The sequence below is a fragment of the Lonchura striata genome, chromosome 8 (assembly GCF_050655825.1).
Source record: "Lonchura striata isolate lonStrDom1 chromosome 8, ASM5065582v1, whole genome shotgun sequence".
In the NCBI taxonomy this organism is placed as follows: domain Eukaryota; kingdom Metazoa; phylum Chordata; class Aves; order Passeriformes; family Estrildidae; genus Lonchura; species Lonchura striata.
Window position 1 is genome coordinate 10379898 of NC_140710.1, and position 13680 is coordinate 10393577.

Sequence of the window (13680 nt, forward strand, 5' to 3'; positions counted from 1 at the left end):
CCACTGGCTAGGGACAGCTAGGTTGCACAGGAGACTTCTGCATGGAACTTTTTTTTTAAACCTTTGGTTTTTCAGAAAGACAAAAGTTCTGAGGAAGCTGTCACATAGATTTTCTTGGGGTACCTTGATATAGTAAATGTAGGAATGTTGCAAAGAGAGTGGACTTGGTAATGGATCTGTATAAGCCTCTGGCTCTGTAGGTTCCTATTGTTACTGTGTTTGGGGGCACAGCTGAGGGGAGGGACAGGGTGCCGATGTTTTTTTCTTTAAGCGTGTTAATATTGATTTTAGAAGCTCTGTGTTCCAACAATATAAATGCAAATGCCTGTAATTGGGAGCCTTGTGCAGAATTTCTCAACAGAAAACATGTTCAACTTCTCTGACAATGAAAGGAAAATAAAAAGCCGCTTATTTATTGGTGGTGGTTTGAATCCTGGATTTCCTTTCAAGTTACTTTGCAGTGCTAAATAAAATACCTAATTGCAGTGCTCGCAAAATTCAAATGAGTACATTTGTTCTTCTGGTAGCTTGCGGCTATTTGCAGCCTCTGGACACCCTCAGCATTATTTTAGCACATCCATAACTCCTGGTTGTGCTATGAGGAAAAGCTGGCACTGCGGACAGAGGGAAGGCTTAGAAGCCCCAAATGCTGCTGGCACCAATCACTGCCAAAGTTGGAACATTAACTCAGTGTTGGAGTGGATGCACGTGAGGATCTCAAGGTAACACTTAGGGATGATCAGGCTCTGATGGAAGAAAGAAGTGTCAGTGAATCTCTGCCCTGAACTCCCTCCTGCTGCTTTCCTCCACCTTTCCTGCTTGGGAAAAAGCAGTGAAGGTCCTTGAATGGTGGAGATGGAGCTGAGCATGTTGAGCTCACTGGGCTGCTGTGAAACATGAGAGAGCATCCGGCTGCCTTCCTGCATCACAGTCTCTTGGGGGATTGTGTGTATGAGTGTCTAAGTGCTCACCGTTTCATAATAATTACTAATGAAATTCTAGATCTGTAATAACATTTCAAATATCTAAAACAAACCATATGCTTGTTAAAAAAAAAAAAAAAGAGAGAAAAAAAGTGGAAACAGATCTACTTTAAGCCATAAATTCTTGGTAATAGAGGCCTTTTTTCTCCCCCCTTTCTGTTTATGTTTGATAGATATTTTTGTTTCTGCAGGAATGTCAACTCTTAATTTCATGATGTATCATGGGCTTAAGAAAATTGAATTTAATAAAGGCAAAAGATGAATGGCACCTTTAAAGGTCCCAACACTTGTCTTTATTAGCAGGACAAACTGCAGGGTCTCCAAACACTGCTTCTCTCCAAATGAAAGTTTAAATGAAAAGTACAGCAGTGTCACAGGTTAAATTTCATTGCAGGACTGGCTAACGTCGTTAGTGAGGAGTGGGGCTGATTTCATGGGGCTGGTATCTGTTGCCTTAGATACCAGTGGAGCAAACACTGCCAGAGACTGGAAAAATCTCCGCTCTAGGAAGTGCGCAGATAAACAGCCTTTTGGGAAAGGTTCTTTACCACTTGCTTCAAAAACTGACCCAATAAGCCCAAGAGAGTAGCTGCACTTTCTCCTAAGATGCTCTGGTTGCCTCTGGGGCTCCACCCTGCTCCTGGCCATGTACTTCCCACAGACCTACAGTAATTCTGCATATTGTTAAATTTTCCACATTTTTAAAGTATGGCTTTTTATTTCCTCCAGCTGTCTTAATCTGACCCTCCTGGAAGTGCTTTTTGCCTTTGGTTCTGGAAGGCGAGCGACGCCTTTGTGTATCAGATCAGCAGTAGGCTGTCTTTCAGTCTGGCTTTGCATCCAGCCAGCTGATGGCCCCTGAGGATGTTTGTGGTCCCTTAGGGCACATCCTGGCATTGCAACACAGCCCTGCTATGAAATCCAGCTGGTGTGTGTTCTTCTCTGGAAAGGGAAATGTTTGTCTTACCTTGCCATGAGCTTGCCTGATTCCATGATCACCCTCTGGGTGGGATGCGGGCCTAAGGGTCAGTGAGATGCCCCAGACCAATCTGAAAGATGGAATGGTGTTATTCTGAGGTTAAGCTTGGCTCTGTTATGGCAGCCTGTCCATTGACTTCAAACTTTGCAGCCTGTTTTCCTTCTGAACAGGAGTTTGCTGCTTTAAGAGCCTGTCTGTGGTAGGCCTTTTGAAGAGAGGATCATCTGTATCCAGCATTTCTTACTCTCTTGGATTTCCATGGGTCCTTCTGGGTGGCTGAAGCTGGTGAATTTGGGCTGCATGACAACAGGGAATCTGGCTAATACTCAAGTGGCATGTGTCATCTCCTTCTCTTAGAGCCCCTGAATCAAGTTTGCTCACTTTCCCAGTGAGGTGGTGTGGCAGTAGGGAAGGATGTGCCCAGCCATCTGCTCTGCCTCATCCAGCACAGCATGCACAGGGAGTGCCACAGTGGACCACGAGGAAATGTTTAAGCCATATGTCCTGTGCAGCTTCACTGCTCAATGTCTACACCTGGGCACTTCCACACTGTTAACACTTTATTTGATTTTTACATTTTTTTCTAAATTTCAATCTCAGCAGCATGCTGCTGTGCTCCTACTGCACTGGGGAGCTGCTCTGCTCTGTCTCTGGGCTGTGCCCACCATGGAAATTGGGTGTTTCTCCTGGCTATTTAAATTATCTGTTGTTTCCATTTACCCACCCAGCTTCTTGCCCTCCTGCTGCCTAGTAGGGTGGTGATGTCATCAGCTCATATGTGTAACCTCTTGATAATTTCCGCCTGCGGGTCATGAGGGTTGCAACCACGGTCCAAAAAAGTGTGTTAGTTCCTCTGCAGCGGCTGCATTTTTCACATGCTAATTTTACTCACAGGAGTTGGATTTTTTTTTCATTTTTTATTATTTCTTATTTGTCTCTTCCAGATGTTTTCAGGCAGTTTTTTTGTTGTTAAACTAATTCCGTTCATGTTTTAAAAATTTATGAAAGCACTAATAAAAATGTCAAAGTGGTAAAAATGTTAGCTTTTGCTCTGCTTTGATTAAATTTTGCAAACTGTTTTTGAATATTAAAAAGCAATATTTTTTTTATTCTCTTTTCCTCTCTGTGTTTTTCTCCAGAAGTGATTTGAGAGGCTTGTTGCATGGATATCACTCAGCAGGCTCATTTGCACTCCAGAACCTTGGTGCCATGGATCTCTATTAAATAACATAGACAAATTATTCTTTAAAGACACCAAACAAATTGTCACTTCTCCTCTTACATTAAACTAGAAGGAAGAAAGGGAGTGGAGAAGGAGGGGGGTGAACACAAAGGATTTTATCGCTTTATTCAGTGGGCGGCTTTTTTAATTTCATGTATATTTTTTAATAATTGAGAAATCCATCGCAACTGGATTTGTTTAAACTTTTTATTAACAGGTTCATGTAAATTTTTGATTGCTGATTATTCAAATAATTGAACATTCTTCTGATGAAGGAACGTTTTTATTTCCCTATCAGCATAAATTGGCTACAAAGAGGAAAATGAAGCAGGGCTTGCTACTGTGCTGTATCCCATAGGGATGGATTTGGGGGGAGCTTTCAGCTCCTCTTCTCAGTCTGTTGGAGGAGAGCAATCCTCCCAGCCTCTCCAGAGAAGAAGGTGCTTCATGCAGTAGTTCCTGTTGTCTGTCTGATGGTGTCCTCTAAAAGGATGGTGGGCTGAAAAGGTTGAGACTGGTCTTGGAGAGGGCACATCCCCTGCGATGTCCTTGCTAAACAGCTGTGAGCCCATTGCAAGTACAGCTTCATATTCCCTGGGTAGCACATGAGAGTGGTGTGAGACCACCTTCTTTAGGTTCAGCTTCGGCAGCTGCAGTGCTGAGCACAGAGACCTCCTTGCAGCCTGTCCTGGCTGTGATCAGCATCAGCACCATCCTCATCTGTTCTGGTGGTGTTGGATGTGCTCTGTGCTGTGGCACCACCTTCCCACTTCTGCAGAGCTTTGTGTTGAGTTTATTTTTGTTTGGAACTATCATGCTACCTTGCTAGATGGGATAATTTCCAGCTTCATTTCTTGTTTGTTTTAAATGAACAGCTGCTTTTCTTTTTGTCCTATTCAGGAAATCATCGAATTCCCTATCCTGAAGCTGAATGGCAGGACGATGGAGATCGAATCCACCTTTCACATGTATGTTCAGCCTGTGGTGCATCCCCAGCTTACGCCCTTCTGTACAGAGGTAAAGTGCAAAGGTTCCCTGGTGCTCCAAGAGTCTCTCTGGGAAGCAGGTTTCCATTGCACCAGGGACTCAGGTTGCCTCTTCACGGTGCAGCTGCAAGGCAGCATGTCATGCCAGCCTTGAGTTAATGACAAAGAGAATAATTCTTTGTTATTGCAGTAGTGAGTAAAGACTTCAGTTTGGATTAATAAATAACTCTAGCTGTGACCTGCTAACTAAGATAATTGTATTTACAGCTAACAAATGTCTCCATTGGGTGACCACCAAATGAACACACTCATGTTAGCTGATGTTCAAAATCCTGTAACCTCTTTATGAGTTCTCACAATTTTGCTGTTCTCCTCTGTGGTGGGAAAGGTCGAAGAGAGTGTGGACTGAGGAAAGACAGTGCTGTGCAGATGTGTGGTTCAGAGGCACTAAATTACTCTCCTGTGGGCCTTCATGTTAGGATTTGGGGAGTCCTTCAGAGTGGTAGGATAATTCGTGTTTGTCTTTTTAAGACTTTCTTTTTGATGTTGTAATTCTGGGCCACTTGAAATGATTGCTGGAGTAGAGATGGTTGCCCTTTACTTGCTTACTCTCATTGCTGAGGACAGCTGCTCTTGAGCTGTGGCCACCTTTCCCCAGATACGGAATGAAAGTGGTAAAGCTATCCCTGAGTGTTCAGAGGAGCTAAGGAGCAGGGGTTTGGTTTTGTTGTTGATTTGGTTTTTTTTTTTTGTTGTTGTTTTTGTTTTTTTTTTTTTTTGTTGTTTTTTTTTTTTGTTTATTTTTGTTTTGTTGTTGGTTTTTTTTTTGTTTGTTTGTTTGTTTTTAATTCAACCCAAAAAGTTAACTGTTTTTCCAAGTGTTTTCCCTCCTTGCCATAATCATCCAAATTTTTACCAGCTCAATTTTTGCCAGCTCAATGACTAAAATACTGGCTGTGGGAATCAGTGTACTCAAGTTCTTCATTCTGTCCCTGTCTTGTCATCAACACCATGGTGTGTTTTCCCCTATCTCTGTGGCTACAGGCTTAAGCCCATGGAGGGCTTGTCCCACCTGTACTAGCCTGATGAAAAATGACTCCTCTGTGTTAGGTGGAGTCCCCTCCAGAACCAACCAGCCCCTTCCATATTTTCACATTGTAAAAACAAATACTTATTTTTATTCTCCTGTAACTCAAAACCATCTGAAGGCATTTTATTTAAACTTAAAAAAAAAAAAAAAGACTAAGCACAGAAAACATTATTCCCCAGAGAAGAGCTTTCAGAAAGTTATAAACGTGTGAGAACAGAGGGTTATAATGGAAATGGTTTTGCAACCTTAATGCTAGAAGGCTGGGCAACTACTTTGGCTGTCCTTATCCCCATGAGACTTGCTGGACATATGCTTGTACAAATGTGATAAATATCACAGCTTGCACCTGATCTTTGCTAAAGACAGCATCATCTTCTAGAGCTGAGCCCAAAATGTCGGCCTTGCAAGTCACCTAAATTCTGGAGAGAAGTTGTCTCATTAACTCACACCAAATCTCCTTTTTCTGGAAATCTCTCTATTGCATCCTTTCCCCTGTTTCTAAAGACTGCGGCTCTGTTCTTGCACAAGAGCCTGCATGACTTGCTTGGTGCATGCTTGTGGTTCAGCTTCGTGAGCTGAACAGAGCCTCCAGTCTGCTGCAATCTAGGGACATTCAGAGGTTCTCTAGATGATGACCCTGTGACCAGCATTCAGCCCATCTAATGCTCCTGTACTGCAGTGATGGTTTCTTCATGTTCTCTTGCTCCAGGGGGTCTGGAACAGATGTTTGTGCTTCCTGTGTGGAGCTTTGAAGCAAGTGAAGCTGAGTGTGTCTCTGTGTTTGTGATGGCTGTGCTTTTGCAGGATGGGCACATGTGCCCCAGATCAGCATTCTGCTGCAGACTCTGCTGTGGACCTGGGTCTGGCATCATGTCCAGAGTTGGGTGAAAATGGGCAGTACTGAGTCCAGCAGGCAAAATGATTGCAGAATACACCCCACCACCCCCCCCCAGGGGATTGCAGATCCCCTGACCTGTTGCAGAGGGCTGCCGAAGGTCCAAGAGTGGGATCATGGTTGGAGACTTGACTTGTTCCTGGGGCCCGAGTATGGGGCTGAGTTTGAAACCCTACCCTGAGAGCCACTGGTGAACGTTACGAAACAGTAGGGTGCTGCTAGGTAGGTGCAGAGATCATCCCTGTGCCACTGGTTTGCTTGAGACCCCAGGGACACAGCCAGGATGTGCTCTTGCAGAGCTGCTGCCTGAACTGCTCCAGCACTTGTTATCGACTTTCTGCTGGTTTATGTTTTCTGAAAAATACTAATTTTGCTAAATGCCAGTAAAGGGCTTTGTCTAGGTACCTCTGCTTACAAAGGTTGAGATTTATTGGCTTCTTTGTCTACAAAGAAAGACCAGGCCTGATTCTCAGATGGTACATCAGAGACAAGTGCTTAGGTAATCAGAAAACTGTCTTGGAGTAGAAATAGGATGATTTTCCAGATAAACTCTCCAGGAAAAGCACTGGTGTTGACATTACATGGGAGCCTATCTACTGTGCTGCCGATTCCCCCTCTCTCCTCTGCCTTTGCTAAGCAGTAGAACTGCTTGGTTTAGACTCTGTGTAGAAGGGTTACTGGGGTTGCTTGACATTACTCCTTGGGTTTGGATTACCTCTTCCATGCCTCTTCCTTGGAGACAAGCATGGGAGGGTTGCCTGGAAGGGTGGAGAGCTTGTTGCCTCCCTCAAGACATCACTTTGCTGACCTTTTGGTATGTCTGTGCTCTTCCCTGGCTATAGGATGTTTCTCCAACTCCCCACATCAATGGCCAGGAGCTGTGTTCCAGTGCTGGCTTACTCTGAGACCTCATCTCGTCCCCTTTCTCCTGACCTGCCTCTGTAAAACAACAGGTCATGAACCTTGGTTATTGTGAGGGGTGAGCTGAATACTTAGGCAGAGAACTAGTTAAAAACTGTTATTAGGTGTATAAAGCGCATCATGCCTTTTTGAAAGATGCAGATTATTTTTCTGGTGCCCAAGAAAGTTCTTGCCAGGAGCTTAAGGAGAAGTTTCCTCTACATGCAAGGTGCTTGTACAGATCTTTTCACAATACTTTGCTCTCCTTTTATGACTAATTTTTATTGCTTTTTTTTTCCTGAAGGAATAGACAATAAAAATACAAAAAGATAAAGGCACTATAGCTTGCTTATGTTCCCAAGTACCTCATGCTTCTTGGGATAACCAGAAATTTTACAATTGTGCAGTTTTATGTTTTTATACTTTTTCAAAGCTGCAAGACCAGATAATGCTGCAGAGATCCAATGCTAGGTTGGATGTGGCACATGGACATAACTGATAACAAAAAGTATCAGAAAGGGTGAGAGAGTAGAAATCTGGTCCAGTTTAAGCACTCTGACCTGTATTGAAATGTACCTATGGAGCAAATACATTCCTTTGTATTCATGTGTGTGATTTCTGCAGCGTGAATCTTGTGTGTGTGTGTGCTTGGTGATGTGTCCTTGTACAGACAGGCTGGTACATTGCTTGGCCTGGCAGGGAAGGACAGAAGGAGTTTTGGGCAAGAATAAGCAGTGACTCTTGGTAGCACCTCTGCATCCGCCTTCATATCCCTCCCTCCTCCTGATGGGAAATGTCTGGATGAGGCCATTACAGCCTCTCCTCCCATGGCATCAAGGGTGTAGTGCTCCACAGATACAATCCTGAGGGTGCCTGGAACAGCAGAAACCATTTGCATCAGTACTGGCTGAGATAGTGAAAGGTCGCCTGTCATACTTAGCACAGAAAAAACTTGGACCTCTTGGAGCAGGTTCAGAGGAGGGCAATGAACATGAGCAGAGGGATGAAACACCTCTCCTGTGAGGTAAGGCTGAGAGCTTTGGAGTTGTTCAGCTTGGAGAAGACTCCCAAGAGACCTTATTGTGACCTTTTAGTACTTAAGAGAGCCTATAAGAGAGACTTTTCAGTTGGCCCCATTGTGACAGGACAAGGAATAATGACTTTAAACTATCCAACTAAGTGTACAAAAAAAGATTTTTACATTGAGGGTGGTGAAACAGTGGCACAGGTTGCCAGAGAGGTAACATTCAAGGTCAGGTTGGATGGGGCTGTGAGCAACCTGATCTAGTTGAAGATGTCACTGCTCACTTGTGAGGGAGGTTGGACTGGATGGACTTTAAAAGTCCCTTCCAAAACAAACTATTATATGATTTTGTGTTCCTTTCCGAACACACCTTTCAGTCACATCCAAAGATTTGGGTTGAGCTGCTGCCCAAAAGGCAGAACCAACACTTTGCAAATAGGTGATCTGTCCACCTGTGCCAGAAGAATACATGGAGAGAAAGATGTCAAGAAAAGCAAAAACCATGCCAACGAGCTTTAAAAACTGCTCTGAAGAGCCATGCGTTAGTTCCTCAAATCTATTTGCTGCTCAGAGTATGGAAATCTGTAGGTAGCAGCTGTTAACCCAATTAAAATAGAGATTAATATAAAAACAGATTCTGAAATACAAGAGAGTATCTGTGTCCCTCCACTTTCCTAAAATTCCACTTCATAATGGCTTGATGAACTTGAAAAACACACCTAGAGGAGCTCTACATTATTAAAATTAAAATATTTTCCCTAAAAGGTATGTATTGCCATTTCTTGGGAGTCACTATGAGAAAATAATCTTTCCACTTACAGTTTATTCAATGAGTCAGGTATTTGGTATTCATTAAATGTAATTATAGTTTAATTGGAGTTTAATATAATTTCTTTTTCTATCCTCCAAGTTCAGTGCTGTAAGCCAAGCAGCCAAAGAAACTGAGAGATAGAAACCATTTAGCTTTGTTCAGTTGCCACATACTTAATAAAGCAGAGCCCTCTGGTCTGTGAGAGGACTTATGCTGTACGAGTGGGTTGAGCTGGTCTGTGTGGAAGAGTTACTCCTGGGTGATGGTGGGGCCATCAGTATCTCTCAACTGGATGCTATGGCTTCCAGAGGCGTGGATGCTTCTAGGTTGTGCTTGACCTTTATTTCATGAAAATGTGTGAGATGTGTAGCTTCAGGAAAGTGCCATATGAAGTGAAATCCCATAGTGTGCACTTGTTTTAATAATGATTTTTTTAATTACTTGGGTGCATTGATGGCAAGCTACTGAACTCCAATATGTTCAATATGTTAAAAGACAGTTTTGTCAGTTGGAAGGCAGGCAGAAAAATTATCTGTTTTCCATGTGCCTCAAGCTCTCTTGGGCAGACACAAGGAGAGGCCCATGAGACTGGATCTTTTAATGCATGTGTTTAGCTTTGAGCAGCTGAGCAGTCTAGGAGCAGTCAGTAGGAGTATCTGTTGGCAGGATCTCTTCTAAGGAGCCTACTAAGGAAAACAGACTAGACAGGCCTCTGGAAGAAAGTGCTTTTCTTCAGATTTCATTCCATTATTTTAAATACAATTTTGAACTGCCGAGGAGTGCAGTGATGGACTATGGGAACATGCACATGCTGTCTGCCTAGCTCAGGGGAGGATGACTGGGTCCACTTCAGATCTCTCTTACCAATACTTCTCTGTTTGGTTCATCTAACACTGAAATTTTGGTGTCACTGTGATAGCAGAGAAATGTTCAGAGACCTTGGTAGTTACCACTGCCTGTGTACATCAAGGCAACACCAAAACTGCTGAAAGGTATATTGAAAAAGGCATCATGCTAGTGCATTACACTGCTCCCCAAGTGGACCCTTCCCTGCTGAGAACTTGCAGTTTTGTGGTGTGGGTAGGAGCCCCACTACATTTCTGTGTTTGGGATGAAGCTGTGCCCTTGCCTGTGGCTGGGGAGCTACCAGGGTCACTTTGCTGTGGCTGGCTCCTCATCAACACCCATATGGGTCACAGGGCCATGTTATGGTTGCAGGAAGATGGACAGGAGAGTAGACCTCTCTAATGATCTTTTGAGTACTGCTCTGGTGACTGCTTTCCGTTTGTCTCTGTTTCAGCTGACTGGGATTATTCAAGGCATGGTGGATGGGCAGCCGAGCCTCCAGCAAGTGCTTGAGGTAAGCAGAGTAACCTTTAGTTCTCAGACTCTGACCTCTGGTCTTGTAGTCCCCTCTTCATCTCTTTCCCTGCACCCTCCCCTTGCTGAGAATCGAACCGCGTAATTTGACTATGATTACAGCTTCATTAGAATAACATTTGCTGTCACACTGGTGACACACTGCTGAGATTATTGAACCATTGATCTGTCATCTCCAGCTGTTCATGTCAAGGGTGCTGACAAGATATCCAAATTCCTGCCAGTGGATAGGAGAAGAGGCGATTCTTTCTTGAGCCAGTTTTAAAGCACCAAGACATTGCTCAAGACCACTGCTCTGGGAGATTCTGCTTTCATTTCTTTTTCCATCCCTCAGCACTTTATTAAATTATTTTTTCTACCTGTTTAAATGCTCAATAATACGTGTAGTATAGAAAAAAAATGCCTCTGAAATCTAATCTAAAGGATGTGTGAATGCAGATACAGCCCTAATAATACCTTCTTCTTAATGTGGAATTCCTAGAGCATTTAAGGTTTAATTAGCTTGGAAGTATTTCTCCATCAATAGCTTTTGTTGGTAGTCAGGTAGTGAAGGAAACCTCTTCAAGCAGAGCCCACTTGGGCTGCAGGTTGGTGTTTGATGCGTCGTCAGGATTTCCACTGCTGTGTTACCTAATTGTTCCTAATCAGAAAAATTGCAACAATTATTTATCTGAGGAAAGCAAATTAAAGGTGTTAAAATCCTCCATGGAGACAGCACTTGATGGGCACTCACATCAGGGAGTTTAGAAAGGTTACCACTGCTGTTCCCAACTCCAGGCAGGCTCATGTGGGACTGGCTGGGAGATCCTGTCAGCCAAAGGGAGTGTGGCTGAGAGGCTGGATGCTGCTTTTCTGGGGAGTTTTACTCAGAGGGAAGTTGTACAGTCAGTCACAGGAAGAAGCATCGACCCCTGGCAGGAAAGGCGGTGTCAGTGACATGAGACTGAAGATGTGCTCTGCAGACGTGATGTCTCACATCCATGCAAACCCCCAGCTATCCAGAGAGGATACAGCATCTTGCTTGTCCATAAACATATGGATGCATGTACCTGTTCCCTGCAGGAGGGAGAGCCCTCTTTTCCTGGGTGAATGTAGATCACTACTGGAGTATTCCAGAAAATGACTCATTCTGTTTCTGTGGAAGCTTCTTAGAGTGTGGAAACACTTATGTAGAATTTTTTTTATTTGGACAGAAAAGGTGTTCATACAGCAGCATGTTTCTAGGTTAAAATGAGATTCAGGACAGACAGCTTCTGAGGCATGCTGGTTTACTCAGGAGTGAAAGGTGTCAAGCAAGGGAAAAGAGGAGGGATTTCTGGGAAAATGCTGCTAGTGAGGTTGCTTAATAACAGTTGATTGCCTGCCACTGCAAGATTTTGAGCATGTTGTTTGCTAGTTTTAGCTGGAAGAAGTGTCTATGCAGGGCTTCTAGTCTAGGTTAGTTCCTTAATCCCTGAGGTGGATTGCATCCTCCAGGTTAACATGGCCCAGGACCCCGAACATCTGTGGGAAGTTGATCAGGAATAGTGGATCCACTTTAAATCCACACTACTCTGAACAAGCACTTCTTCAGAACTGTAAGAAGGAAGGAAGGATCCAGCCTGGAGAGGAAAGGGACACCTGGCTGTGCTTGTTATTGCCACACAGTGCCTGTGTGTGCCCAGCCCTTCCATTTTTTTCCCCTTCCCATATCCCCCTGGTGCTATATGAATTCATGTGTGTGAGAAATGCTGTAGGGGAAGGATGCCATTTCAATATACCTGTCTTTTCTTCTTGCTGGAGGGGACAAAAGTTATGTTTCCTATGAGCCTCTTTAGTACAGGGAGAGGAGAAATGCCAGGTAGCAGCACAGTTGTATAGTCCTGTTAACGCTGCACAACTTTCATCCCTCCACAAGTAGAGCTGCTGCGATGTCTGATAAGATCATCTCTCCTCTGGTTGCCTGATGTCTCCTATCAGAAATCTTCAAAGGTCCAAACGTGCTGTTGTTGAGATGGCAAGCAAAGAGAGAAGAGAGGGAGGGAGAGATTGGATAAGATCACAATTTTCTTCTCTCTTGATTGCAAGCAGCTTATCTGAGTTTAACTCTTGTGGCTCGGCCTGTCTCTGCAAAACTCATCCCCTTTTCTTGCCTTCCTTTCAGAGGGTTGACGAGTGGATGGCAAAGGAAGGCCTCTTAGATCCCAGCGTCAAGTCGATTTTTGTGACCTGTGGAGACTGGGATTTGAAAGTGATGTGAGTATGGGAGGGGAGGGAGATTTTCTTGGGCTTTATTGCTCCATGCTTGCCTGTAGTGCATATGTCTTTGTTCTTGCAAGCCTCCAACTGTCCCTAGTCATTGTTTCTTAGGGAAATTGTTGTTTGCCATGCATAACTGGGAGAGGAGAGTTGTTTCAGAAGACAGTTGGGTGCTGGGCACGGTGCAAGATCACTGCCTAGGATATTCCCTATAGTGAGTGAAGCCTTGCAGAACCCCAAGAAAAGTATAAACTGGAGCTTTGTGATGTTTTGCCTTTTACCCAATATACTTTCCAAAGGGATGGATATTTCTGAGTGCATATGTGGATGATCAAATGATGATCCTTACCTGACACTCTACATTTAAGGGTTTTTCTGTCATCTTGGCACAGTAATTCAATGTGAATCACAGAGTAGTCTTTGGAGTAGAATACAAGCACAATGCAATCCAGGTCTGGCATGTTCCAGTGGTGTTCTTATTGTTATCTTCATCAGCTGGGTGAATATCTGGCAAGTACCAGGTCGGGGCCTGCTCTGGGATCTGCAAATGTTAGTATGTATGTACATGTTTTGTTAGAAAAATAGCTAAGCCACAACCTAGAAATGTTATTGTAAGAATGGAGTTAAATGTCTAAAAATTAAATTAGTTCAATCTCCAAAGTGTTTGCAGATCAGTGCCCTATAGAGCTGAATTCTCTTCATATAATCTTGCTTCAGCTTTTCATTTTCCTGTGGTGCTGGATAAAGACTCCTGTTGTTATCACACCAGTAAAGCATGGGCTTGACACATCCCATCCTAAACTGACAGCCACAACTCGTTAGTAGTGTTACTTGGTTTTCACTGTGACATTGGTTTCCCCAAGCTGGAAGCCTAAATAAATACACATAGTCTAGGAGCAATCAGCACCAGTTCTTCCCTGACAAGGAGTCTTTCCAGAGTGGCAGCTCCTTGCCTTTTCTTTGTGTAATTAGTGAAACATGAAATATGGGGTCCAAAGCTCAGCACAAGCACTAGTGGTGATGAGAAATTGGCTCCAGACAGAGACAGAGGGGTGGTATTTGAATGTTTGAGTCAGAGTCTTGGTCTTTCCTCAGGCTGTGTCCAGAGCTCATATATATTGCAAGTTCCTGTGTTAGTTGCTTAAATTAGGAGTGAGTTATTTTTCATTATA

General features: G+C 43.6%; 1 protein-coding gene across 4 annotated transcripts in view; it reads left to right on the plus strand.

Moving 5' to 3' along the window:
• Positions 1-13680, plus strand: part of ERI3 (ERI1 exoribonuclease family member 3) — a 129229-nt gene that overhangs the window by 19335 nt on the left and 96214 nt on the right. For all 4 annotated transcript variants that reach the window (XM_021528341.4, XM_021528361.4, XM_085586315.1 and 1 more), the window contains exons 3-5: positions 4085-4201; positions 10191-10250; positions 12414-12505. In XM_021528341.4, the coding sequence (XP_021384016.2) occupies positions 4085-4201; positions 10191-10250; positions 12414-12505 (269 nt within the window). The remainder of the gene's footprint in view (positions 1-4084; positions 4202-10190; positions 10251-12413; positions 12506-13680) is intronic.